Source organism: Papilio machaon, chromosome 17 (assembly GCF_912999745.1).
Source record: "Papilio machaon chromosome 17, ilPapMach1.1, whole genome shotgun sequence".
Classification (NCBI taxonomy): Eukaryota; Metazoa; Arthropoda; class Insecta; order Lepidoptera; family Papilionidae; genus Papilio; species Papilio machaon.
The window spans coordinates 2667242-2694309 of record NC_060002.1 but is presented as its reverse complement, the minus strand read 5'-3'; the positions used below and the strand labels follow the sequence as shown (position 1 = coordinate 2694309).

Sequence of the window (27068 nt, the reverse complement as noted above, 5' to 3'; positions counted from 1 at the left end):
TAGTACACATATCACTTTGATAATTGCTTGATTTTAATAAAATAATTGTAATTATAAATAATAATAAATAAGAGATTAATTTTTCTGCAATATTCTATGTCCGTCTTCATGGATAACTCCAAATGGGTTTTCGTCATCAACATCTCGGTGGCTAAGCAGGACCAAAATGACAATAACCACTATCAAAACAAACAGCATGATCCAGTAGCGCCTGTACAGACCACCAGCTCTTCGTATGCGAGAAGAGGGAAGTGTATTCCTGTAAAAGATAATTTCATACTAGATTTTGTCGGCACAGAATTATAGAAATCTTGTTTTCTAGTAATAAATAACAGTGATAATGTAGCTTTATAGTGGTAAAAAAAATATTTGAAATCGATCCAATAATTATTGAATTTATCTATATATAAAAGAAAGTCGTGTTAGTTACACTATTTATAACTCGAGAACGGCTGAATCGATTTGACTGAAAATTGGTGGGCAGGTAGCTTAGAACCAGGAAACGGACATAGGATAATTTTTACCCCGTTTTCTATTTTTTATTCCGCGTGGACAGAGTCGCGGGAAAAAGCTAGTTAAATATAAAAATACAAATCTTTCCATTTGCATCCATAATGGTATAGATCTTAATTAAAGTTGTACAGGTTCTAGAATCTAGGTATGGTAATAGAAAACTGCAGGGGAAAAGCCCGTAATGATAGAGCAAAAGTATACTTTCATTAATGACAGTGTTTGATACACTTTGTTTAAGAAAATACTGTTAACATCTTACTAATATCATAAATGCGAAAGTTTAAATAGATGGATGTTTGTTTGAAGATTTCTCCGGAACGATTAAACTTCATGAAATTCGGCACAGATGTAGAAAATTGTATAGAACACATAGGCGCTACTTCTTCCATTTTTTTTTTTCAATTCCGCGCGGAAGAAGTCGCGTACTAGTACATTTATAAAGGCTAACTGTTGTTGATGTTTAAATTTGTTTTGTTACTGTTGACTATAAAATGAATAGATTTAAAGCCACTTTAATTTTCATGGATTAACGTAAACTTGCAGAATGAGTCATTGCAGTAAATATTTGAAATCAATTAATAATATGTAACCAAAGGTCAAAGTGCTACTTACTTCCACCATCTGTTGACCCACGCAAATGTTGATTTTTGTTTATATTTATTTTCATCATGATCGAAGTTCGGTATTACACTTGTGTTGTCAAGTAATTTGAAACCTTTTCTTGGTGCTTGACCGCCTGAAATATTTATAACATTACATAAAACCCATTTTTTTCCAAAGGATATGACATAAGTATCTTTTCTAACAGTAAAAATAGATAACAGTTATCTAGACATGTAATAAATCCAAATTAATTATTTGTTAAACTACGTTTTTACATTATAGCACACATACATATGTTCAAATATTAAATTTAAAATTTTCAAAACATCAAAGAATAGAAAGATGAAATAAACCACTATGCCATTCTATATTTTCTTGTGTATATGTACTACTTTCAATTTTTGAATATTTATTTATATACATGTAGATTATAAATACCTTGCAAGATATCATTTCTTTTAGATGTACCATCATATATATTAACCGGTTCATCTGGAATTTGAATTATGGAATGTGGTGAGCTCGTTGCAGAGCGGTTCGTTGATTCATCGTCACTCGCCCCGACAGGAGTACCGCGATGGCTATCCATTATATTGTTAGAATATTGGAATTTTTCTAATGGAGATTGACTGCGTCTACTTGCAGCACCTTTCATGTCTTGGTCATCTGAAAGCTGTTGATTTGAATTTTTAATGCACTACTGCTTTTACTAAATAACTACACTAAATTAAGGTGTTAAATTATTTATGCTTAATAATTAATCTCTATACTTATAGAACATACTGTTATTGACTTCACATTTCATATCTTTTTGTTACTTACAGTTTGTTACAAGCAGAAACTTGATCATTTCACTAGAATTACAATTGTTTCATTGCATACAGATTAAAAAATATAAATGCTTATTACCAATGGTAAGCCAAGACCTGCTCTTGCCCAGTTGACACCTGCAAGCTTTTCTCGGAGTACATCAGCTACGGGGGACACTAAGTTGGGAGGAGGAAATACTGGAGTAGCACAAGATGGGCACTGGTAGCCTGCTGGGGCTGTTGTGCGGGGTAATGCACGGTAACGAGATTCCGCGCATTCCCAATGAAATACATCTGTAAAAAATATGATGGAAAAGTGTAAGAATTTACACAATCTGTATATTAATTTGTCACAATTACATCTATTGCATGTATTTTGCCACAATTTATTTCTACTAAATGCAAAATATTGTACTTACGATAGCAAGTTAGCCGTATGCACTCCCCCTCGGATAAACTTTTTGTGCATATTTCGCAAATGGGATTATAATCACTATCTTGAAGCCACTGCAGATAAGACTGTATAATGCACTAAAAGAAAAAGAGACTTGTTTAGTACGATGAGTTTGTTCTTTCATTTAAAATAATTCTGTATTTTTGCTTACCTTTGGATGGTTTGTTACCATACAATTTTCGCAAACATTCACTCTGTGTTCAAAACAAAACTGGTTCGTTACCTTCCTTTTCGGACATTTACAGAGGCCCATTTTCACTAAAACGATAGGAATCTGATTAAATTTCAGTAATATAACGTGTAATTACCAATTTATAGTATTGAATTCAGAAAATCTGCAATACATGACTCGGTTCGGTTTTTATAAAATATATCAATTTCAATCTGTCAGCCACGTAAATTACATGTCAATTTGTCAATATTTTGTTATCGTTCAGAACTATTTACAGGAATTTGTATAAAGCTATAATTGATTATTTTACAGAAATGAATATGAATTTCATGAATATGTATTAATAAGACTGTACGAAACGAAAGTACCAGTCCTTTTAAACCAGAAAGATACTTTTCAAAGTTTGAATAATGTTTGTTATCTGGAATATTTCTGAACGTCAGTGTCAGCTGTCAGTTATCAATTGTCATTATCAAATTTCCTTTTTATTTTTTAAGAGGAATGAGTAAATTTTAATATCTAATTTGGAAAACACAGTATTAATCACTGTGTTTACCATGGCTCTTAAGTTATTTTCACTAAAACATCTAATCAAAAAGCCAGTAAACATATTATTTAACCAAGGATCGATTTATCAAAACAATGTAGTTCATAACCTAAAAAATTTCAGTACATCTTCGATAGCTTGTGTAAACTTTTTTAATAAGTGTAAGTATTGAAGATTAAAAATGTATAAACCTTTTAAAAGCCATGTATGATATAAATCGTATTGTATGTATTGTTTTGTAATTGTGACAGTACCTGCGGAAAAGTTGTGGAAATCCGTGACATCTGTAAGTAATGCTGGAGCGAAAAAAGGTCGTGGTAAAGGTGCTGGGCGTATACGTATTCGAGATTTGAACCGTGGACAAGTAATAGGGGTGGGAAAGGTTAATATGCTGTGGCCAGGATTGTCTGCACCTGTAATTAGGGGTAGAGAGCTGTTGAAACAACAGCGGCTGCCTGATGATCCTGAAAGGCAAGTACTTGTTTCATTATAGCCTTTCTTCTATTATTAATACGATACTACCCAAAGTGTTATTATAGCATAGAGGAACAATTGTATCAAACTTATATTCTTATAAAATTGAACAATACTTATACCTAATTTCTTTACAGAATGGAAAAGCTTATAAAGCTACGTGATTCAATGACAAAATTCCGGAGAATCAAACTGAGTTCTATTGAGCGAGGTTGGTCTGGAACCCGTATGCCAGGACGAAGCATTGGACCTCCTGATCCAGTGGCTGATGGTAATGTTTTGTTTTATTTATAACTTTACCAAAGTCTTACAATTGCCATAACCATAAGTTAACTTAGCAATTTTAAAAATAATTTTACTTCAAATAGGCAGTGTTATAAAATTATAATATTAGTTTTGTCATTTTAATTTTGCAGAAGAGTTTACTGGATTTGATACGAAAGTGCTGCAATTGAGATCTTTGCTGATTATGAAAGGTACTTTAGGCAGAACTCGGAACTACCAGGCAATGGTGAGGTTTAAATTAGCATAATCTGTTCCATCAATAAATTTTTTAAATCAATTAAATCTTTTCATGCTACTACAATTTTTTCTTTTTTATTTTTTGGTTTTATAGGTTGTTACTGGAAATGGTCAAGGTCTGGCAGGTTTTGGTCTCGGTAGAGCAAAGGAAGCCCCGGCAGCATTACGGAAAGCCAAAAACAGGGCTGGAAAGAAATTGATGCACTTTGATATTTACAATGGCCACACAAGTAAGTGATTTTTACTTTTTTCTAATCTAATTCAATGAAATCTAATTTTAATAGAACTATGATTTTAATTTGTTAAAAATATATAGGTTTTAACCTTAATACATTTTTACATTATAAATCCAACTGATTTTTCTTTTAATGTAGTTTTCCATGACTTCTTCACGGCTTTTGGAAAAACGAAAATTTACGTTGAGAAAAAGAATGAAGGTTTTGGCTTGAGTTGTCACCGAGCTATCAAGGAGATCTGTCAAGCTATTGGCATTAAGGATCTGCGAGCTAAGGTGGAAGGCTCCCACAATCTGCAGCACATTGTCAAAGCATTCTTCATTGGTCTTCTGCAGCAGGTAAGTGTTACACTGAGTGCAAAAATGCAATTTTTAAGATTATGAAAATGGATCTATTAATGTTTTAACTATAGTTCACATTTTTTAAATGGTTTATTTTGAAGAAAAAGGATTAAACATACTTTAGATATGCAAAAATTGTTTGACATTGATTTTTGAGTTTTATTGCAAAGTAAGGCTTATTCATTTCGTACTTAAAGTTGACTATTTCAATATTTCACTTGCAGAGAACACATCAAAAGCTTGCGGAAGAGAAAAAATTACACCTTGTTGAATATAAAGCTGAAAACGAATACTATCCGACCGTAGTAGCTAGTCCCAGTGTTGTAAGAACCAAAGACGAAATACCCAAAGATGAAACACTGGATTTCATACAATATGTAATGAATGACAAAGTTGTGTTGAAAAAGAAAAAATTCCCAAGATTCTATGAGACTATGCCACACTATGATATTTATCTTAAGAAATACGAGAGGTACAGGAACCATGAAAAGATTCGATTAAATCTTAAAATTGAAAATGGGGAAGTAAAGAGTTTCCTCAATTACAAATATCCAGAGGAAAATGATGTAAAAGAAACATAGAAGATGTAATGTTAATTAGTTTTAGTTTTAAAATAAACATTATACTAAATCAATAATGTTTTTTTACTTGCAATACTAAATTGAATATTATCTGTTCTCATTGTCCCGCTATTATTTTGAGATAAAAGGATAAAATAAAAAAAATATCCATTTTGATTTTTTATTGATAAAAATTTGATTACAGATTCTTTCAAATAAATTCAAACTCAATGATCAGTATCCTAAAATCTACAAACATATCTCTCATAAACATAAAACATTTCTTGATACTTCGAATGATCTAAAAAATAATGCAATTAAAAACTAATACTTTTTAAAAAGATAAAATACCACAGTTTTTTTTTGTAATTATAGCAATTCTTCCATACATGTCATGGCACCCAATAGTCATTCCAATTATTATAAAAAAATATATTTACATCTATAAAAGATAAGCAATTAAATGCTCTAAAATGCTATACCGATAAAATTGAAGCACCCTTTCTGTGTTCTACACGGAAAGAAAAAAAAATTAAAAATAATCTTCATACATAATATGTACACATTGCGAAGTATAAAACTCACCGTTTTTGTTCATTTTGCTTCAATCCACAGCCCATTTAATAGTCGTTATTATTACAATATGAATTGTAATTATGTAAAAGTTTTTTTTTTAATTTATTAAGGCATTAGTTCAAAAGTTTACTTATCCCAGGGTTGCTAGCTATAACCAAACAAATATGAAAAAAAAAATAAAGGAACCAAAATATAATAATTTTAGATATTTATAGTAAAAACTGAATAATCAGGTTCGTAAATTTAATTGAAAAGAGAAAATCAATTGACAAGATAAAATCTACAAGCTTATTTTAGCGTGGAAAGTTGCTGGATTTTTTTTATCATGCAACGCATGTTTTAAACATAAATTAGATTATAGTATAGAGATCTTATTTAATGATGATTTTTTTAATCTATTCTGCTGCTGAATCTGAAACAAGATTTACTGTGATTAAAAGAAAAACAACACTCATAATACTAGTACTAGAGCCTGTGCGGAACGAGATTGGGCGTGGCGAAAAACGGAACTAACATTAAGATTTTTATATGGCAATCCAACCCAGCCATTTGTCAAAGTTTTGTTTTGATATGGATTTGTTTGTTGTGATTTCTTGCGGTTTTTTGTATTTAATCATGTCTAAAATAGGTAAAACCTTACACAGTTCAATATTAAAGCACTACTGCGCCTTCAGATCTAAATCCCATTCTTTTTACGCACAGATATTAGTTTGATTTTTTTATACACTTCTTTTTCTCAGCGTGTTTGTACGCGTGTGTGTTCGTATGTGTAAATGCGTGCGTGTGCGTATGTAAATGTGTGCGTGTACGTGTGTAAATGTGTTCGTGTACGTGTGTACATTGAGTGTGCGTATATGTTACCTGAAGTCCGCCACTTGTCTGCGTGGTCGCGGTGCGCGTGCGGTGCGAGTGCGGCGCGCACACCACCCAGTACGTCCGCAGCGCCCGCGGCGGCCAGTGCTAGTGGCGTCATGGCCGCGCCCGGCAACTGGCGGAGCACACCAACGCGCGACGACCGCGCCGCTAGCGACATTGTCGCTGCAGTCTCCGCAAAGCCCTGACAAAAAAAATAAACAGTTAAAGGAAACAACTGCAACAGCCAACGTAGAATGAAAAAAATTATTATACAAAATTAAAGCGTAAAATGTTATAAATATTTTTATAGATATTTTTGCACTTTTCACCTTGCCTCCTGTGCATATGATATAATTCAACACAATTTTGTCTTTAAATGAAGCATTAACAAAGGTACTCGTTATTTTGCTTCATTTATATATGAGCCAACCTAGATAATGTGAAAACGAAGAAGTATTCAATGTTACATATTGACTAGTTGTCACCGGCGATTCCGTTCGCGATGAATTATAAAATATTTAATAAGTACCCTACGTGCTTTTCCATACAATTTTCTACATCTGTGCCAAATTTCATAAAGATCAGTTGAGCCGGTCCAGAGATACCTTCAAACATCTATCCATCCAAACATTCGCATTAGTGTGTACGTACCTCGCGTACAGTTGTGTACGCACTGGCCACGCCCTCGCGGATATCTGCGGGACATCGTGCGGGGTCTCGTCGCCGTCGACGTGCACCCGCCGGCAGCGCCAGTGTTGGTGCCGGCGTTAGCATATCTAATGCTGTCTCCGCTGTTGCCTGGTAAATAATCATAATATTAACTTTAATTATGTACATTTCGGTGAAACCACTGTGATATATTACTCCAGAGCCGATGTTACAGTGTATTTGGTACCTGTTGGCGACGTAGTTACCAACTCATGTTACACGTGCCGCCCTTGAACTCGCGTCGCGACACGTTTAAGATTTCAAAGAATTATCGTCGGTTCTATGTTTATCTTGTGGCGCCACAGCGGGCCGCTAAAGGGTTTCTTTGTAAATCCTTTATCAACCGACACCGAAAGACGCGCATTGTTTTAACTGAAGCCCGCTAAAGAACGGTGCGGCACAGTGTTACGTTTGTTGGAGCCGCGGCGAACTTAGTATAAATAGCTATTGTAAGTTGTCAAAATCGTCCAATCGTTTGGGAGCAATAAAGGCGTTAGCATCTCCGATCAAGAAGAAGTTTCATTGAATACAGTCCACTACAGTACCTGTATGAGATGCAGGAGTCGTGTGGTGATGTCCAGGGCGGCGACTGCTGTGCGCGCGGTGAAGGAGGCGGCGCCGCGACGCAAACCGTGCACCAGTCGCCCGTCGCGCCTCCATTGCTCAACTGGCAACCATACCAGGTCGCGGATACCCGTTACTGTACACAAAAGCATAAGCATTAAGTCGCACTCAGAGTGTCGCAGGTAATCTATATATATAAAAGAAAGTTGTGTTAGTTACACTATTTATAACTCAAGATCGGTCTGATTTAGCAGAAAATTGATGGGGAGGTAGCTTAGAACTAGGAGACGGACATAGGAACTTTTTTATCTTGTGTGTATTTTTTTATTCCGCGCAGTCGGAGTCGCGGGTAAATGCTAGTACATGATATATATACTAAGGGATTGATGACCAAGTAACTCTAAGTTCGTCAGTAAGTAACTGAAAATCAATACACTTTTACAATGTACATTAAAGATGTATGGGTGAGGGTAGATTTAATTTGTACTAACTGAGTTGCAGCAGGGAATGCATGGGTCCGATGCCGCTGAGCAGACCAGGCAGCTGGTGCCGCTTGATGTCTGACAGCCACTCGTGCAGCGCCCACTGGACCAGCTTCTCCAGTCCCAGTAATCCCAACCTATAAATACATATGTGTTATTAGAAAGATCAATATTTGCGGAAGCTCCGCCTCTATTTGGACCACGCCCATTCCAAAAGCACCAATCAGGATAAATGTGGATACAATGTTAAATCAAAGCGAATATTCACAATCTTTACAAATCTCACTAATATTATAAATTCTAATGTTTAGAGGAATGGATGGATGTTTGTTTGAAGGTATCTCCAAAATGGCTCAACGGATCTGACAGCATACACACTCGGAATTGTTGAGTTGTCACCATCCTCAGTGCTAATTACTGTGTCAAAATAATTAAAAATGTCATACTTGTAGTCGAGCCTCTTGAGCGTGAGTTCGGAACAGTTGAGCTGTCCGAGGCCCATGAGCAGTCCAGCCACTGGACCCGCAGAAAGGTCCACACGCTTGCCCACATAGTCCAGCCGGATGGGCACCTCGGGTGAGAACACCACGCGTCTGACATACACGAATTGTACATTTCAAACAGTGTTACACCCTCACCATATTGTGACGTCATAGATTTCAAATGAAAAAGGTCAAAAGAACAGTTTTTTTTTTATTTTAAGTCACTGAGTTCAAAAAAAAATTTCAGAAACTAAGTCTGGTAAAATGTACTTATTTTATCACTATTTGACAGTAAAATGATTTAATTAAAATATATTAAGATAATTTACACACATGAGAGAGAAATTTGTTGAAATCAGAAATAAATAAAAATGAACTATTCACCTAAAGTATATGGGGGAGTCATCAAGGGGTTCGTTGTCTACCGGAATTCTAGCGGCGGGCTTCTCTTGACCGACGGCGAGCTTCTGGAAGTCTTCTTCCAACTGGATGAGGTTCTCCGACACCAGACGTTCAGCTTCGTACGTTTCCATCAGTGGCTCATCGTCACGGAGTACTAAAACATTCAAAAAAACTTTTGAAACAAAGAAATAATAAATCTAAATACAGAGATGGATTAGTATTGTATTTCGGTAGTGGAAGCCTACCTATATTTCCAGTTATAGCGACCTACCTGCGTCATTGAGTGAGAGTGAATCCGCGTCTCCAATAGATGTGGGTGTGGGCGGAGGGTCTCGCAGATGGCTGGCGATGCTCATCACAGGAGGACGGTGTGTGGGCGTGGTCTGTCGAGACCCCGCCCCCACACTAGCTCCTCCCTCTGTTGATCCACTGCTCATGCTCTTGCTGTCCTCGTCTATTCACAAAGTATATATTACACAGTTATTGTATCCCCATTAAGGTCTAGAACGATTAAGATCGCTTGATGGTTCAATAACAGTTTAATTTCAATGATAAATTATAACGCCAACTAGAAATTTTGCGAAGACCAGTTTCAGTAGGATTTCACAGTGTTTTCAGCCCACAGATGTCTTCTATCATTCTATCTATTGAACTCCTGCAACCTTATCTAACTAACCGGAAGGTTCATCGGAGCCAAGCTTGGAGAAGAAGGAGACGAGGAAGGCGAGCGTGTCCTGGTCGAGGTTGAAGCGCAGCGGCAGCAGCGATACCTTGAGGCAACACTCCTGCGCGCTCAGCTGCGGCTCCGGACGCAGATGCACCGCTTTCACTACCACCTGCATACAAAGGGTTAATAATAAATGTAAAAATTATGTGTTAAGGTGAAAAATAGAGACGTAATGTTTTATTACCATATGCGCGTTCTTTCTGTCGGGCTCGTCCTTGAGCTTGTAGTGTGAGAGTAGCTTGTTGATGTCGCTGCGCACAAGTCGGTCCAGTACCTCCAGCTTGCCTACTGCCAGCGTCTGACGTGAAGCCTGCGCCGCGCCACCAGCGTACACCTCGTGTACGAACTTCACCTACACAAACATAATATTGTTCACTCAATTTAAATTATTTTTATTTTTTTCATTGTATTGTCCGTGAGTTACCCTCACTTAAGAACAATCATTATACTAATATTGTAAATTGCGTAAGCGTGTTTGTTATGACGTCACCAAAAATTCTAAATGAACCCGGATGAAATTTTACAGATTAGACTTGACTAGACTTAGACTGTTATTTTTTCAATTTAACTGGACGAAGTTGAGGACGACAGTTAATATTTAATAATGTTTCCTTGATTACAGATGTGACTGTTTATTTGGAAGATAACAAATACGTCTGTACGTTTAGTGGGGGGAGGGGATAGTGAGGTATACCTTAGCAAGTCGCAGCTTGACACAGGTGGTGTGGTCACGAGCACGTCCGCCGCGGCTGCGCAGGTCGCGGTGCGCAGGCGCAGGTGCGGCGCGCACACGCTCGTTACCCGCCGTCCAGCTCACGCCGTGCCGGTACGCGTCCGCTAACGCACGACCACTTTCGTACGGCTCGTATTCTTTGCTTCTTCTATATGAATAATTAATCAAGTAAAAAAAGAATAATAACTGCCGCACTCTGGCACTAAGATAGTCCCTTAGTATAGTTTTAGTGCTATTAATCTCTAGTAAAGGTCTTTACCAATAAAGATATTTAAGGGGGTTGTAAGTTACATTTTGTAAACATGTCGACTTTGTACATGACAGTGCCATTTATGGTTACGTAAATTAAACTTTGGCTACGTCGACTCCAGCGCCATCCGTATTAATTAATTTCGAGACTTTTAAATGGCATTGTAAGCTATTAATTTTATCCTACATCATTTCCTCCTTGAACTTGTCACATTTACGTAGGGTCGGTGCACCAGGTTTCCGTCCTCTAAATCAATCTGTCTGCCGTCATCTCCATTGTTACCTCCTTCTTGATCATGTCACATTTCTTCCTAGACCTATTAATTTTATCCTACATTATATATAATGTATGTTTATTTACTTGGAAATGGTAGGTGAGCCATGAGGTCGTTTGTCCTCTATGGTGACCGTCTTCTTGCTGGCCACATCTCCGGGAGCAGTGAAGTCGTGTCCACCATATATATTCCATGTTAAACTCATCTCGCGTAACGTGTACCTTTTAAATAATTTTACTAATATTATAAATGCAAATATTTAGAAGTATGTACGGATGGATGGATGAATGTTTGTTAGAAGGTATCTCAAGTACGGCTAAACGACTTTCAATTAAATTTAGCATGGATGAATAACATAGTCTGGAAGAACACATAGGCTACCGTTTTTTTTAAAGTACGCGCGGACGGATTCGCAGGCGGCAGCTAGTGAATATGTGTGTTATTTATTACCGTTAAAAATCTATATAGGACTCACACAATTCTTCTAAAAACTGTTTGCCTTCTATTTATGCTTACCTTAATACCGGCATTGGAAAACTCTTAGGTGCTTTAAGTACATCAGTCCTTGCTGCGGGTACAGTGAAGTGGTTGTCAATCATGTAGACAGGTCCAGGGCACAGCCACCGCACTACTGGTTCATCCATCTCATTGTCTTGTCCACACCCGCTGTTATCTACTATGCAGTATTCGTCATCTGTGTTGCTTCCGTCTCCAACTGATTTGATCTAAATAAAAAAAAGTGTTTTGCAAAGATAGAGGGCGCTGTTTTCAATAATTATGGTAATGGAGTCTTTAAAAGTGCTTACCTTTTTACGTTTAGGTTTCTTAGGAGTACTTTTAGGTGTTGAGGTATCTGATACATCTTTAGTAGATTGGATTAACGGAGGTTTTGTTTCTAGTACTTCTTCGACTGGTAAAGAAGTGTCTTCTTCTTCTAAGGATTTCGGTTCAGTATCCAAATTAATTGCTTCAGAAGATGGCTGCTTTACTTTCATATTAGACTCATCCGGGAAAAAGAATATTTCAACTCCCTCTTTTTCAGTTGAACTGTTTAGTTCGTTTTCATCAACTAGAATGTGCAGTAAAAATATTTAAACTTAATAAGTAATGAAGAGATTAGAAAAATAAAGAATATAGTACGATTATAAAAAAGTACTTACTAGTATTGTTTGGACTTTCCTTCATTGCTTCGGCCATAAGATCATTGACTTGTTGTATTTCACTAGGCGATAGTTCCCGTATTTCTTCTATGGGTCGATCATCAAGACCTGGAGAAGTGACGTAAATTGTAGAAAGAGGGCGCTGTTAACAATTTTTTATAGGTGAAGGCTGACGAAAGATGGCGTTGTTTTATAATGGCTTACCAACTAGCGTCTCGAGCGGTGGGTCTGAACAAAGGCTGTGTCGAGGTGAAGGAGGTGCAGGCGCAGGAGGCCTGGAGTCACCGTCAGCCGCCGCATACGTCAGTAGACGGCACAGCGCAGACGCGGAGTCCCAGCACGTGTAAACACTAACTTGATTGTTGCTTGCTGTCACCTCCACTTGGGGTTGCTCACCTGACTATAATAAGCAAAGTAAATACGTTAATTGACTCCCTTAGCGTCGCCGAACATGAACTACATGCAAAAGCCACAAACGCCGCCACAAGAAGCGAGCAGTGGCGATTTGTGGTGGCCATAAATTTCTCACACTAAATCTACACTAAGAAACTTCCTTAGTGTTGCAAGTATAGAAAATTTTTCTAAAAAGGTAATGTACGTAAAAATTGCTTTGTAGTTCACAGTTAAGTTAGTTAAATTCTGTACAAAAGCACATACGTGTTAGTGCAGTAGAAACTCACGGTTATGATAATCTTCCCATACTTACACTATTAGCCTTGTCTTCAGTTCTTAGCGCTAGCTCGAACAGTCCTACATCAATAACACAAACATAGTCCCTCTGGACGTCCGGCGGTTTGTCATCATCCTGTGGAACCTGCTCATTTGTCCTGGTACCAGTATGAGACAGGAACAGCGTGCACTCCTGAGCGAGGAACCGCAAGCACGACGTATTAGTCTCCGGGATCAGATTGCTTGACACGCTGAAGTTGCCCAAAGTGAGGACTGTTCGTATCGGCAAGTACAGTGGTCTGGAAGAAATAAACATGACTTAAGGACTCTGAGTAAGTCGGTAATTCTACACTAAGGGAAACCCTGGTATATGTATTTTCAAATATAATGGCCGTTCAAGGTCATCTGTGAGGTACGCATTTTTTTACTCCCTGTTAGACTTAAAATTGTGTTCTGCACTCCTGTGCAGTTCCGAGTTCCTACTCGTACGATGTTCAGAGCTTTTATGAAATTTGACAACTTCAATACCTGTAGTCTATGGCGCAGTCCCAGACGTGCACGTGCAACTCGGATAGTACAGTGGAGGGTATGTATCCTGGCACAGGGTAGTCGAGTACGTCCAGCACGTCCAGTAGCTGGCTCAGCCATGCAATGCCCTTGTCGCCACGGTGTCGCAAAGTCGCTTGCTCTATGCCTATTGCTATGCAAATTGTCTGAAAGTGGTGATGTAGATCAGTGATTCCCAAAGTGCTCCAGGCCCCCTGGGGTCCACGAAATAAAACCCAGGGGTCTATAATGGTAGGAAATAAATTTGAAGGTTGATGTTGAAGATAAATATAGCAGTATCATTTTTGACTTTTCATTCTACAGTTCACCAACACCAGTACAATTTTTAAAGGGACGAGAAAAAAGTCTGGGTGTAAATTAGTTATTACATACTTGGTATTATAAGATTCAAACTTTACAATGGTTTGTAGTTAGTTGCAAATTGTGTAAAAACAAAATAAAAAAAAGCCAATTGAAAATATGTTCTAGACTTACCTTTAAATTAGGAGTCTCGCTGTCAGGATCAGTCTTTAACGCGAGAGAGAACATATCTTTTGTTTGAAGACGATCTTTGATGATAATTCCCTTGTTAGAAGGATATATTGTTGTCTTCAAATGTAATGGTAGAGATGTACCATAGAGACGCAGCGGAGGTTTTTCCGATGGTATAGACAGAAGTGCTGGAATTTTTTTTTAATTTAACAAATTATTTGTTCCGACTTAAACCCATCTGTTGAAGTTCCTGACAGTTCATTATTTTATCATTATAGACCGACAAGACTATCTGAACTGGTAGGCAAAAGTCAAATTAAATTAAGACAGCCCACTAGCGCCCCCCTGTCAACGTCAGAAAATGTCACAAGACTCTTTTTGTACTGTAGCTGTCAAGTATTTTTTTATGTCTAAGTAGGTTCTGACTGAATCAACCACGATAGCAGCGTTTTTCTCACCAGTTCAGATATCTTTATTTGACTGTAATACGAAATCTAACCAACGTTAAAAACCGCAACCATTAGCGTCAAAATGGCGAAAATCAATTAAGCACAAAATACTACAATTTATAGCCTATCCATGTATAGAGGTGAATGACTTACGTTCATGATATAATGTAACTTTTCCTGATCGTAGACAAAGTTGTGCGGTTTTAGATCGTCCGTTAAGACCACTAACTTGACACATGCTCAGTCTATGAGCTTCAAGTACTAATTCACCCATTTGTCCGGGAACAACACGCTTGTTGGCGTCCTGTTAAAAAATTTAGTTATATTTAATCTTAAAATGTAAATTTGAATCTATTAAATCTCAAATTATCTTAGCATTTTGTATTAAGATAGGAGTTTATGTACTTTATAACTAGGTTCCAAATTCGGAGGATTTTGTTACAAAACTAAAGTTTGTTGTTGCATTTTTTAATTTTTTTTCTTTCTAGAAAATGACTAAATAATGTAACTTACTCTGACAGGTGCGAAGATAGTCATAAGACCTTTCCCGACATTAAGAGTGAGACAAAAGTTGTGTTTCTCGTTCTCTTTGTTTTCAGGCAATTGTCTGGAATTTCCGATACCCTTTTTCAATTTGTTGTCATATGTTGAATAATAGAGATTCTCCTCTTCAGATGATGAACTCTCCGTATCGGAATCTAAAAGTTATTTGACAAATTAATAATATATTTAGTATTTTTAAATATTTTTTTTAATCGAAGGCTTCTAGCAACATAAGAATATATATATTTGACAGCATAGAACTTTAAACATGACTAGATTTTTTTAAGATAACACAAATAAAGAAAAGAAAAAAACAGTGACAAATTATGGGATACAGTTATTTAAGTAGGAGAGGTAAAATAGGCTTTTAATGTTTTTTTACATACATACGTGTTTTTTAATTAGTTAAACGAGTTATTTAATGTTTATTGGTTAATTGTAGTTCTTTTTTTGAAGAAACCCTAAGTTTTATTAGTTTAAAAATACACTTTAAAGTAGATAATAACATAAAAAATAGTAAGTAATTTCACTGACCGTAAGCACCACCTTTGCACATCCCAAAGGCGGGATAGATGCCACCGATGTGTGGACTGATCTCAAACTGCTCCACAACATGCGGCTCCCACAGTAATAAGTCTGAGTTGATACGGTTGTAGATTATCTCATACAACTGTTTTGATCTGCGAGAAATAATATATATAAAATTCTCGTGTCACAATGTTCGTTCCCGTATTCCTCCAAAACAGCTTGACCGATTCTCATGAAATTTTGTGAGCATATTCAGTAGGTCTAAGAATCGGTCAACATCTATTTTTCATAAACCCCCCCCCCATTTAGATTTTTTTAACTGCGCGCGGACGGAGTCGTGGGCAACAGCTGGTAATATATAAAACAATACATTACATTCTAGATATTTCGAATGTTAAGATCAATGCAAAAAAAAAAACTTCGACTTATTGAATCTTCAACCAGAAGTTCAAGATATGAAGTATTTGATGAAGAATTCCTGTTGAGACGTTATTATTTACTAATTTACGATTTACAGAGTTTGATTTATTAATTTAATACGAGTTATTAAGTTATTAAATAACATTTTGTTTCCGTTTTTATTAGTACAAGATGATGAGTTTTTGAAGGTTTAGCGGAAGGGAACAGCATTATTTTTTCGATTTTCTGAGATTTTTTGCTAACAAGGTTCGAGTTATAAAGATAAGTAATTGGTGTTGTGTCTTTACTATAAAAAAAATCAAGACAACAAACAAATGGTTACCATATTTTGTAAATTCATCAGAATCTTTGTAATTTCGTAAAAATGTGTATACTATTAGTTTGAATTTTATGTTATAACCAGCTGTCGCCCGCGACTTCTTCCTCGTGGAAATAAAAAAAAGACAAATTAGTATCCTATGTGTTCTTCAAGACAATGTTCTACATCTATGCCAAATTTCCGCTGAGTCGTTCTGGAGATAACTTCTAATAAACATCCATCCGTTCATCCACCTAAATATTTGCATTTATAATATGAATATTAGTAAGAAAGTAATATGAGATTTTTTTTACTTTATAATTTACAAACTTTAACGTAAAATGTGTAATGTTTTTGTAAAGTTTAGGTTTGTATTAGCCGTGAAATACTTACTCTAGTTGCAAGCTGAGTATGGGCAGGTTGAAATCGAGATGTATGTAAGAATTTTCTACAGAACTGTTTGTGAACTCCGCCATCTCCTCATCAGTACCGGGTACTATGAGATCTTCTTCGTGTGCTAAAAATTTAATACAGAAAAAAATATTTAAAGATACTGATCAGAGATATTTTTTCTGTTGTACACGAAAATTACATTTGTTTAAACTTTTTAAATAAGAAAATTGATAAAATATCTATGGTCAAAAAACAGATCTTTAAAATAATATTACGGATTTTTTATTTTTATTTTTCAAGAAATTTTTGATAGATCAATTCAAAAATAAGCACATTTTTACATTTCTAAAACATCTTTAAATTGATTTTTATTTTTCGTTAATTGACTAAGTTTTGATGATTTGGTAACTATATCGAAAGAATCTTATCTGGTCTAGTAAAAGGCACTGCTATTGCAGTTATTTCTGTCACAAAATATGTAATACCTACATTGGCATAAAAAAATGATAAAAAAAAACACAAAAGCACAGTACGACGAGGACATTTTTTGACATTGACAGGAGGGCGCTAGTGGGCTGTCATAATTTTTGTTTGAGTGAAATAACAATTGTTTAATGGCCACCAGGTCAGATAACTTTGTAAGTGTTAACATACCTTGTTGATTATCTTCCTGTTTCGTAATACTCTGATGTGCTGTTTTCTTCCCGCTAAATGGACTGGGCAATGAACTCTTCAAGTTGTTCATTATATACATAGATGTTGTCATCGGATTAGGTATTTTTGGCTCGAAATTCATCTCCTCGTGTAAAGAATCGAAGGGACCTCTGTTCGATTCCCGCGGTAAGAATGTAAGAGAAATCCTGATAAAGAATTGGTGACGTTATTTTTTTTATGCTTTTAATAACTTTCATTTCGTACAAAATATAATATATAAATGTATCCTTTTGAAAAAAAAACCAGTGATTTTTTTACTTTTAATTTGAGTTATGGCCTTTTTTAAATATGAGTCGATGTGAGTTAACTTACATAGGTAAGGGTGTAGTTGTATTGCCTTTAAGAATGTTTCCTTCAAACGATGCAGCGTCCATTGTAGACTGAGCCATGTGCGTTGGCGGTAAGTGATCGTTTTCCTATAATAATAAGTAAAATTAAATAAAAAATAAACTGTCTGAAAGAAAACTCAAGAAATGGAAGCACATTATAAAAACTAAAACAAATTTTACACTAAATTGTCAATCTGCTGAACTCAACAATAATCGATTTTATTCGTTTTTTTTTTCTTTACGAGTGTAAAACAGAGTACAAAAATAGTATTATATTTGCTAATTTTATGTATATCAGTGAAGTTTTTTTTTACACAAACACGTCTATAAAGAGATGAAATCGGCATGTCAATGTGGAGAAAAACTAAAAGTTCTAAGTAGGTGGCACAAGCGCGAAGAGTGGGCAGTCATCTGTCATCTGTCAAAGTCTTTATACGTCATTGTAGCGATTTAAAAAATGTATTCCTTTTTTCATTTTGTGTACACAAATAATTTATGTACTATCTTCAAAAAAAAAATGAAGTTTGGTGAGTGAAATTTCGTCGTAGACAGTAATCATACTTTATACTAATATTATAAATGAGAATGTTTAGATGGATGGATGTTTGTTTGAAGGTATCTCCAGAACGGCTCAACGGATCTTGATATAATTTGGCATAGATGTAAAACATAATCTAGAAAAACACATATGGTACTTATTACGTTTTTTTAAGTTATCGCGAACGGAGTCGCGGGCGACATCTAGTATGCATATAAAATAAAAAAATAAAATTTATATCTGTGGCATACTTAGTGCTTCCACTTTTGACCATGTTGACATCTAAAGTGAGCAAGAGGTCCTTTCCGCCATTGTAGTAGTGTACTCACACAATAGTATAGCTGTATGGTGGTGGCCCTCAATGTGAGTGTGGTGGGCAGCGGGCGCACGCTGGCCACCTGAGACCAGCCCGCAGCCGCCGCCTGCAGCTGCAGCATCAGGTAGTCAGCTCTCACACGACGTGCTTCGTGGTTTACACAGCTACGTAAATCCGCTATAGGGAACCTGCAGATTTTTTTATATAACAAATTAACACTTGGTTATGCGGAGGGATGATAGTCATATAAACAAAAAAATGTGAGCCGTCAAAAAGGGACGCCTGGCAGATGTAAAACATAAAAATATGCATAAAATATTAAATATTTTAATGATATAAATAATAATAATAACGATAATGATAATGATACCTCAGTATAGCGCCAACGCCACGCCAACAATTCGGTTTACAAGTGATCCTATAGATGTTTCACATCAAAAAGTAATGAGATTGAATGTGGATGGCTATAAAGGTAGAGGAAGACCAAAGAATGTATGGATGGATTGTGTGAAAGAGGATATGCGTAAGAAGGTGGTAAATTCAGATATGACAGCTGATAGAGATGTATGGAGGAGTAGTACATATTGTACCGACCCTCTATAGGGATAAGGGCAGGTTGATGATGATGATGAATAAATCAACACTTGGTTACAATCCTAATTGATGAGTAGTGATGTGGTCTAAATTGTTAGTTTAGTAAGTAACTATTAACTTTTGGAGTCCATTGTATTTGACGCGGGCAACATGTTTCAATACTTTGTTGTACGCACAAAGAACGAAGATTCAAAACCTCTATAGTTAATAAAATTGCCGTTGACAAAAAATCATATTTCTTGTTACGTTATCTGCTTTATTAATAACGAAAAGTAATTAAAAAAAATATATCTGTCTGTTTTCAAGTCAAGTTTGTCCTACGTAATCTCTGTAATGGGTAGACTAAATGTGACGGAGCTTTCAGTAGAAGCTGATGTTTGTTTTTTTTTTATCACCGCCGATGAAATCTAAGTCGATCGTTAAATTCAAACAAATACAAAACCAAGTTATTTCTGCCTAAGTCTGTGAATGTTAAAACTTATACTTAAGTGTTAACCTAAGTGTTTACCTTAGTATAACATTTAGCTGCGGGCAATGAAGTGCAAAGTTTATATGGTTCTGTGGGTGTGAGCCTCGCGGTCTGCTGCCGCCCGGGGGGAAGAAAGTCGCAGACATACGGTCTACTAACGTCAGTTCCACGTCCACGAAGAAAGGACTGCATTTTACTCTGTAATATTCGAAAAATAATAATCACCTTTTACAATAGCTCGTTTCAATTTAATGCGGAAATTTTGTAAACATACGAATGTCAAATTGCATACATGGCGGCCATTTTAATATTTGATTTATTTTTTTTTAGTTATTTTGGGAAAATTGTGAAAAGTTAAATTATATTGAAAATGTAGTTAATGTTATAATTTTGGAAGAATTTATACCGCGATTATTTTAGATTTTTTTTTAGTGTAATATGCAGTTTGTCTGTGTATGGTATAAGGTATAATTACTAATTTAACAAGTTTGATCAATACCAAAATAAGTTTTTTTTTTATTTTTTTAGTAACTTTAAAAGTTATATCGTTTTTTTTTTTATTTCAATTACTTACACAATATCCGTGGTAGGAGAAACTAGTTTTTTCTCGCCAGATATTCTCATATATTTAGATGTTTGTTTGAAATTAACTTTTATATTAGGCGTCTGTACGTTAGTTCCTAGATCTGGATTATCTAGAAATATGAAAAAAATCTTACTAATATTATAAATAATGCTAAAGTTTAGAATGATGAATGGATGTTTGTTTGAAGGTATCTCCGGAATGGCTGAACAGATCTTGATGAAATTTGGCACAGATGTAGAACATAGTCTGAAAGAACACATAGGCTACTAATTAAGTTTTTTTTTTATTCCGTGCGGACAAAGTTGTGGGCGAAAGCTAGTAATTAGATAAATGAATATAAATTAATAAAATATCTAAGTTGAAAACTTTATATGTTATGAATTAGTTACCTTTATTTTCAAATTTGATTAAATCAAAGCTTAGAGGTTTGATATCGTCTTGTGACTGTTCGTAAAGACATTCTCTCACTAGAAAATTCTTAATGGCGGCTTCGCACATCGTCTGACTGCCGTGTGACGTCACCTTCTCACTGCCATCTAAACTCATCTCTGTTGTTAATATCCTAAAATCAATAGATAGACGTGTTTTCTTACTTTCTATGCTATTAGGGTTAAATTAGGGTTTCTGAGATGAAAATCTCTGTATAAAACATTAACATGTGTTTTACAGTATTTTTAAATGAAGATTTCAGTCTCAGAAACCAACCATAAGTCGTCTACATAATTTTTTGTTCAATTCTGGTTCTCGACATTATTGTGAAGTTAAAAACAACAAAACTTTTATTAGCAGCTTAGCATATTCATGGTTTGAGTACTTAAAAAAAATAAAAAAAATCACAAAAACGAGACTCAATAAGCTAAAATCAAAACTTTTTATTTTTAATTTTTTTGTACTAAGTTACCTCAAATGATTTCTTTTAGTAGCTTTATCTAATGCGTCATTAACTTTATGGTTCTCTCTGCGCTCCTCACTTCTGCAGAAAGATTCAACATTGTCAAAGAACTCTCTCGAAGCTTGCTGCATTTTGGTAATGGATGCGGGTGATATATAATCCGTACCCATTGGAGTTCCCACTAATATATCCTAAAAAAAAAAATAGATTAAAATAAGGATAGCTATTTATTATCTTACTAATATTATATATGCGAATGTTTAGATGGATGGATGGATTTTTGAAGAAATTTGACACAGATGGAGAACATAGGATGGAATAACATATATGATTATTATCAAGTTTTTTTTTAAATTCCGCGTGGACAGAGTCGGGTGTGACAGCTATTATACATAAATATCGCTAAAACAAGTAATAAAAAAACATGAAAAAACAACTCTGTGGAGGAACAATAGGAAAGAAAAACGGCTAAGCATACATTTCCATGCTTACGTACCCATCAAAAAAATTACCCTACCCAGATAATCGCGAGTTGGGTAAAAAATTTATATTACAATTATACATGTGTTTTATATTCTATTACTACAAAAAATATAAATACTTTACCTTGTGCAGTAAAACGCAATAAAATGACGCCATTCTTAGACTGACGTGCGAGACCTCTGCTGTAGGATCTCCATCAATATGCGGAACTGAAATATTATACAAAAAGCTATTACTAAAATGTACCACATTCACTTAAAATCCATTTTTTTGACTCTAACAAAGATTTTTTAATACATTATTTTTTTCGACAATAGATGGCGCTGTAATTAATTTATTTAAAACAGTTTTTTTTTTTAAGGAATAATTGTTGTATACCTTTCCTGTTCCTCTTGATCCTGGGCTGTGCAGTAGGCATATTGACACTGGATGTCATGCTGGCACTCATGGAACTCACAGAAGATGTAAAGCTCTCCGTCATCTGATTGGTCGTCATCGGGTGGAACTTCTCACTTTCTGCATCACTGTCTTCTGTAACATTTTTTTAAGTCTTCATATTCTTAAAAAATAATCAACTTTTCCGTGCTATTAATTTAAAGCGCCTGATAAACGAATTTTTTTCATTATATTTTTTTAACACTTACCGAAGCTAGGTCCGGACCACCCGTACATATGTGTTGGCTTACTCTGCCGCTCCAAGTTGCCTTGCAGTTGAGCTTCAATTAGTTGGAAATCAGCTTGTTTCATTGGTTTACACTGCATATTTACACCGCTTTGGCGAAGTGGTAAATTACTAAAATATCAAAATTTATATATTAGTTTCTGGTATATGGTTATTGAGAACAAAAAAAACATATGGAAAAATTTAACTATTCAACATAGTAGTTATGGTCCTAAATTAATTAAGTAATTATCTTACCTTGTATCTTCTAAATCCGGTTGATTTAAAGCATCAACAAGTTCGAACAGTGTATGTAATTGTCTGGGTGTCAAATACACTATCAAAGACCCTAATAAAATTTTCACTTCAACTTTAGGTCCTTCAACTTCTTCTGAGTATTTCAATTTCAACGCTAATTCCTGTTGCCCTGTTAATTTAGCAAATACAATGGGCTCCGGTTGCTTAGCTTTTTCTTCAGGAGTTGGTTCTCTTGATCCACTTTGAGTATCTTCACCGATTATCTCTTTAACTGGATCGGATTCAATAGTTGATATGACGCTTCTCGTTTCGTAGAATACATCAGATATAGTACTTTGGTAGTTGACGTCCGATGTTTCTGCAGCATCAGATTTATCAGCTTGTGATGATATAGATTTTTCCATAGTAAGACTTCTAGCCATGGTCCTAAGTCTTGATGGGAACTCATCTATGTATAATGTTACACCATTGAATTTGATTTTCTTATTTGTGTACGTTGAAACAATGTAGGTTTTTGATTGACCAGGATCGGTTGTTTCTGGGACAGGTTCTGCACCGGCTTCATCAAAGTAGTCAATGCTGTAATTAGTTTTTTTTTTATATTTTAAGGTGGCAAAACATTAAGCGGCCACCTAGATTACCCGAAATAGCGAAGCATCCTTTGCCCATAAACATATGCATTAGCCGATACATTGGCGACCTTCAATTAATGGATGAGCAACGCACAGAAAAAGATATTTTCCCTTTCACTGCAACCCTATTCTGCCAAATCCCTTTATTTATTTATAAGAAAAGGATGGGAATGGAAAGTAAGGCCTCTGGCTTGTAATTAAATTATATTGAATTAAATATTCTTGAAAAATATAATCAGACCTACAGACCCCTCTTTTGTTTTTCAGCAATGATCGGAAGATTCCCCAATTATTACTATTTTTTTCCCCTTTCCAAATTATACTTTTTACTCTCAACCTAACCAAAATTCGTAATTATATATCTTTTTTTAGAATCACCTTATTTCACTTATATACTGTACTGTACTGTATAACTGACGCACTGACGTACAGGCTTTTACAGAATATCAGCGCTTATTTCTGAAAAGAAATATGCACAATGCTGAGTCCATTCAGCATTGCAAACCTAGTGGGAACTTTGATTTTTTTATACTTGTTAATATGTGCATGCCTGTTGCTTTTTTATTATTTTTTTATATAGTTTTTGTGTTTTTTCCTTCCTTTCAGCATGTTTGTTATTTTTTTTACTTTTTGTTTACTTTCTAATTAATGTTTTGCTTTCTGAATGGATCAAATGAGTTTATTATTATTATTCTTATTCATTTATTATCTTATTATTTATATAATACATTTTATAAAAAAAAATTAACAAAATATATTATATAAAAAATAGTATACCACCGGCTGCGGAATCCCATTACTCAAACAACCAGTGGTGAGGGCTACAGAGACAGGAACCTCCTAACTATACGCGCGGTTTCTAAAATAACTGCCTTTTGTATCTGGCCCTTAATCCAACTGTTTAGCGAGAGCTTCTTAAGATGTTGGTCGAAGCTCTTCGCTATCAGTCCATTCACCGATACGACTATCGGAATAATGGTAGTCGATTTCATACGCCACATGGCGGTAATCTCGTGAGCCAAGTCTAAGTATTATTATTATTATTAAAAAAAAAACACTTTATAAATCACAATAAAAAGAATGCATATGCATATATGATAGGGTTATAGTAATTCTGCAAGCCGATATAGCATTATCTACTAATATAAAAACTATACTACATTGACTATATTTACAACAATAAATACATATTATAGGAAACTTACTTTTGTATGTGAATTTCCAAAGCAATCCCTTTGACACCATTTTTAGGCACATGTTCTATTCTTATTTTTGTATTGACAAATTTAACCTTTACTCTGCTTAAAACTGAAAAATAAATTGAAAAATAATATTATATCAAATTAATTTAAGAAAAATTAATGTTTCTAACTTTTTTTAGCTTTTTATTTTTAAACCACTTGACAAAATGTTGACAAAACATAAAGGTTATTCCCAAGAAAACAAAAAAGTAATAAAAATAATTTTATTTTTAATTATGTTTTGGTTGCACTATGACATTATTTGACATTAGTACGAAATTGTTATTGCAACATAATATAAGTTCAGCTAGTATTATACATACTTGAATCAATAGCATGTGCAAACATTTCAATCCCTTCTACAGGATTAGATTCCTGTGGTCCAGCTTCTTCCCGGAGACATTCAGCAGCAAGTTGCATTGATGATGACATGGATGACCACATTGACTCCAACATAGATGATACTACATAAGGATATTCATAAGAAGAAAACTTGAAGTCAAACATTTTTTATTGGTGTTACAAAAATAAGGCTGTTTCCAACTACAATACTTTTCAGATATCTTGGCAGCTCTTAACATCATGGTAGTTGCAACGCAGAACTCAGTTTTAGGTATATCAGGGTATAGCAGGATGCAAGGGGCAGCCACTGTAGAGTTTGGCAATGTCCTAAAGCTGTCAAGATATTTGAAAAGAACTATAACAATATGAAAAACTGGTGTCTGTCAAAATATTGGATATGTTTGGAAATATATATTACAATGCAATATTACAGATCAAACCAAGTACAAAGCCATCAAAGGTTCTAGAAATATGCAGTCAACATAATCTATATGTTGTTTTAACATATTATTAAGTGGTAACTTGTGTATTAATATTTACCTGGTTCAGCTCTGACTTTTGGCTGTACTGTAAGTGATAAGCCATTGACTTCAACAATAGAATCATCTTTTAACAATGTTGACCAAGGTATAGTTACTGTAATTTCTTGCATCTGACCATCCACTATTTCTAACGGCCAATTTTGTGAGTCACCCAGTTCATTGAGTGCCTAAAATTAAATAGAAAATGGTGGGTAATAATTTAAAATATGCAAAAACATGTAAAATATGTTTCGCTTTATTCAAAACTTTTTCACTTTATAAGAAAATGTTTTATGTTAAAGTAAAACGTCTCTGAAAATTAATAACAGTTTGTATTATTATAAAGAAAAAGATCATATAAAGTAAGCAATTTTTTCTCATTTTATCAATCTAATTTACGATAGTGAGGCAAAGTAACCAACCTCATTAAGGCAAGAAGGCTATGGCTAAAGGGTTTCAATACAGGTTTCTTTTATCTACCTATATACCAATCATAAAAATGAAACTTGTTTTTAACCAACAAAATGTATTAAAACTCAAATATACATTTCATCCTGTTAAATTATAAATGATTGTTCTCTCACCTCTCAATTTCTTAACGAATTAAATAAATTATCAATGGGTAAATAAGGGATAAACTCTGTTGACTTTAATTAAAAATAAAAGAATATAATAACTATAATGTATGAAATACTTTCAATTTTTGTAATATAATATGATAATGGCATGTTTTAGTAATGGCATTTTCTAATGTTTAAGGATTTCTTTGTCTACAAGGGCAAAGATAACACGTGTTTAAAAAAATAATTGCGCACTTAAATTTGGCGTAGAAGGGATGTGTTGATATAATTATCAGTAACAAAGTTACAGATATTAGCTGGTAAATAATTTATAGATATAAAATAAAACAAATTTACCTCGCAGTCAAGGCTGACATCGCATACCGTCCCTGTTCCATTGTACAAATCCACACTCAGCTGATCTAAAGTGAGTTTTTCTTCAAGGAAATTTCCAAGGTAGCGTTGTAAGAGATATCTACAAGCCCTCTTCTTGATACTTTCAGACCATGGCAGATACCACAGCATTTTAAATTATTTTAAAGATCATTACACTAAAAATTTATACTTTTGTGCGTAATGACTATTGTGATTTGATTTGCGTTTGCGTGTGATTGACTTTTGCACGTAAATAAACATAACGTTCCGTTTCATGTGTGTGAAATCTATCCTTCAAAAACATAAACAGATTAAAAATAAGCAAAATATAAAAAATAAAACCACTGGAATTATCATAATTAGTCAAAGCGAATTTTAATGTAATTATTTAATTTAAATCTTGACTTTTTTTTTAAAACTCTTAATTGTTAACAACGTCGCGATTTTTTTTAGAGTATAAGGTGACAAACAAGCGAGCCACTACCGCGCCAAATTAGCGAAGTGACCGCAGCCCATTGACATCCGCATTTGCACATGGACGCACAGGTACCAGGTACAAGATATTTCCCCCATTCGCTTGGATCTCCTTAACTTCAAAATCCACTACCTCTCCATATAAGAAAAGAGTAGGAACGGAGGAAGGGGAAGACGACCAAAATATTTCTTATATTAGCATTAGTTTAAAATTTACACTACTTAGCTTTTAGTTTGGCTTAGCATAGCTCTGAAACATAGAGGATGGTCTTCGATCCAAGTATGGATATAAGGAACTTCT

General features: G+C 34.9%; 3 protein-coding genes across 4 annotated transcripts; 1 reads left to right on the top strand and 2 right to left on the bottom strand.

Moving 5' to 3' along the window:
• Nucleotides 1–51: 51 nt before the first annotated feature.
• Nucleotides 52–2803, bottom strand: LOC106721557 (zinc finger protein-like 1 homolog). Of its 2 annotated transcripts, XM_014516519.2 has the most exons (7): nt 2724–2803; nt 2531–2637; nt 2345–2456; nt 2026–2219; nt 1555–1789; nt 1126–1249; nt 52–259 (listed from the first exon to the last, which is right to left on the bottom strand). In XM_014516519.2, the coding sequence occupies exons 2-7, from the start codon at nt 2630–2632 to the stop codon at nt 76–78; spliced, it is 951 nt and encodes a 316-aa protein (XP_014372005.1). In that variant the 5' UTR covers nt 2633–2637; nt 2724–2803; the 3' UTR covers nt 52–75. The 2 variants fall into 2 exon arrangements, with proteins under 2 accessions (XP_014372005.1, XP_014372004.1); XM_014516518.2 differs by having other exon boundaries at nt 53–259; nt 2531–2775.
• A 226-nt stretch (nt 2804–3029) lies between these two features.
• Nucleotides 3030–5252, top strand: LOC106721534 (28S ribosomal protein S5, mitochondrial). The gene is made up of 7 exons (XM_045681883.1): nt 3030–3259; nt 3350–3569; nt 3710–3843; nt 3989–4083; nt 4189–4324; nt 4469–4668; nt 4896–5252. Exons 1-7 carry the CDS (start codon nt 3109–3111, stop codon nt 5250–5252), a joined length of 1293 nt encoding a protein of 430 aa, XP_045537839.1. The 5' UTR covers nt 3030–3108.
• Nucleotides 5253–6045: 793 nt separating this feature from the next.
• Nucleotides 6046–26528, bottom strand: LOC106707650 (autophagy-related protein 2 homolog A). The gene is made up of 38 exons (XM_045681746.1): nt 26276–26528; nt 25378–25546; nt 24819–24959; nt 24460–24562; nt 22623–23201; nt 22348–22496; nt 22082–22234; nt 21827–21912; nt 21230–21411; nt 20718–20890; nt 20317–20437; nt 19782–19940; nt 18693–18867; nt 17809–17912; nt 17437–17642; nt 16783–16906; nt 15678–15823; nt 15114–15298; nt 14754–14904; nt 14155–14339; nt 13642–13826; nt 13151–13412; nt 12649–12844; nt 12445–12552; nt 12091–12353; nt 11801–12009; nt 11371–11505; nt 10722–10908; nt 10212–10379; nt 9977–10136; nt 9572–9754; nt 9283–9454; nt 8863–9009; nt 8426–8553; nt 7916–8070; nt 7314–7460; nt 6669–6864; nt 6046–6219 (listed from the first exon to the last, which is right to left on the bottom strand). The coding sequence occupies exons 1-38, from the start codon at nt 26441–26443 to the stop codon at nt 6203–6205; spliced, it is 6477 nt and encodes a 2158-aa protein (XP_045537702.1). The 5' UTR covers nt 26444–26528; the 3' UTR covers nt 6046–6202.
• Nucleotides 26529–27068: the final 540 nt, after the last annotated feature.

Bases quoted from the DNA above. Each gene is read 5' to 3' on its own strand.
- LOC106707650 (XM_045681746.1), bottom strand. From the start codon at position 26,443: ATGCTGTGGTATCTGCCATGGTCTGAAAGTATCAAGAAGAGGGCTTGT. The intron at 23,202-24,459 runs GTAAGTTTCCTA...AACTAATTACAG, and splicing joins TTGGAAATTCACATACAAAA to CATTGACTACTTTGATGAAG. The intron at 15,299-15,677 runs GTCAGTGAAATT...AATAACTTTTAG, and splicing joins GTGCAAAGGTGGTGCTTACG to ATTCCGATACGGAGAGTTCA.
- LOC106721534 (XM_045681883.1), top strand. From the start codon at position 3,109: ATGGCTCTTAAGTTATTTTCACTAAAACATCTAATCAAAAAGCCAGTA. The intron at 3,260-3,349 runs GTAAGTATTGAA...TAATTGTGACAG, and splicing joins TGTAAACTTTTTTAATAAGT to TACCTGCGGAAAAGTTGTGG. The intron at 4,325-4,468 runs GTAAGTGATTTT...CTTTTAATGTAG, and splicing joins TATTTACAATGGCCACACAA to TTTTCCATGACTTCTTCACG.
- LOC106721557 (XM_014516519.2), bottom strand. From the start codon at position 2,632: ATGGGCCTCTGTAAATGTCCGAAAAGGAAGGTAACGAACCAGTTTTGT. The intron at 2,220-2,344 runs GTAAGTACAATA...TATTTTTTACAG, and splicing joins CATACGGCTAACTTGCTATC to ATGTATTTCATTGGGAATGC. The intron at 1,250-1,554 runs GTATTTATAATC...TAAATATTTCAG, and splicing joins AAGAAATGATATCTTGCAAG to GCGGTCAAGCACCAAGAAAA.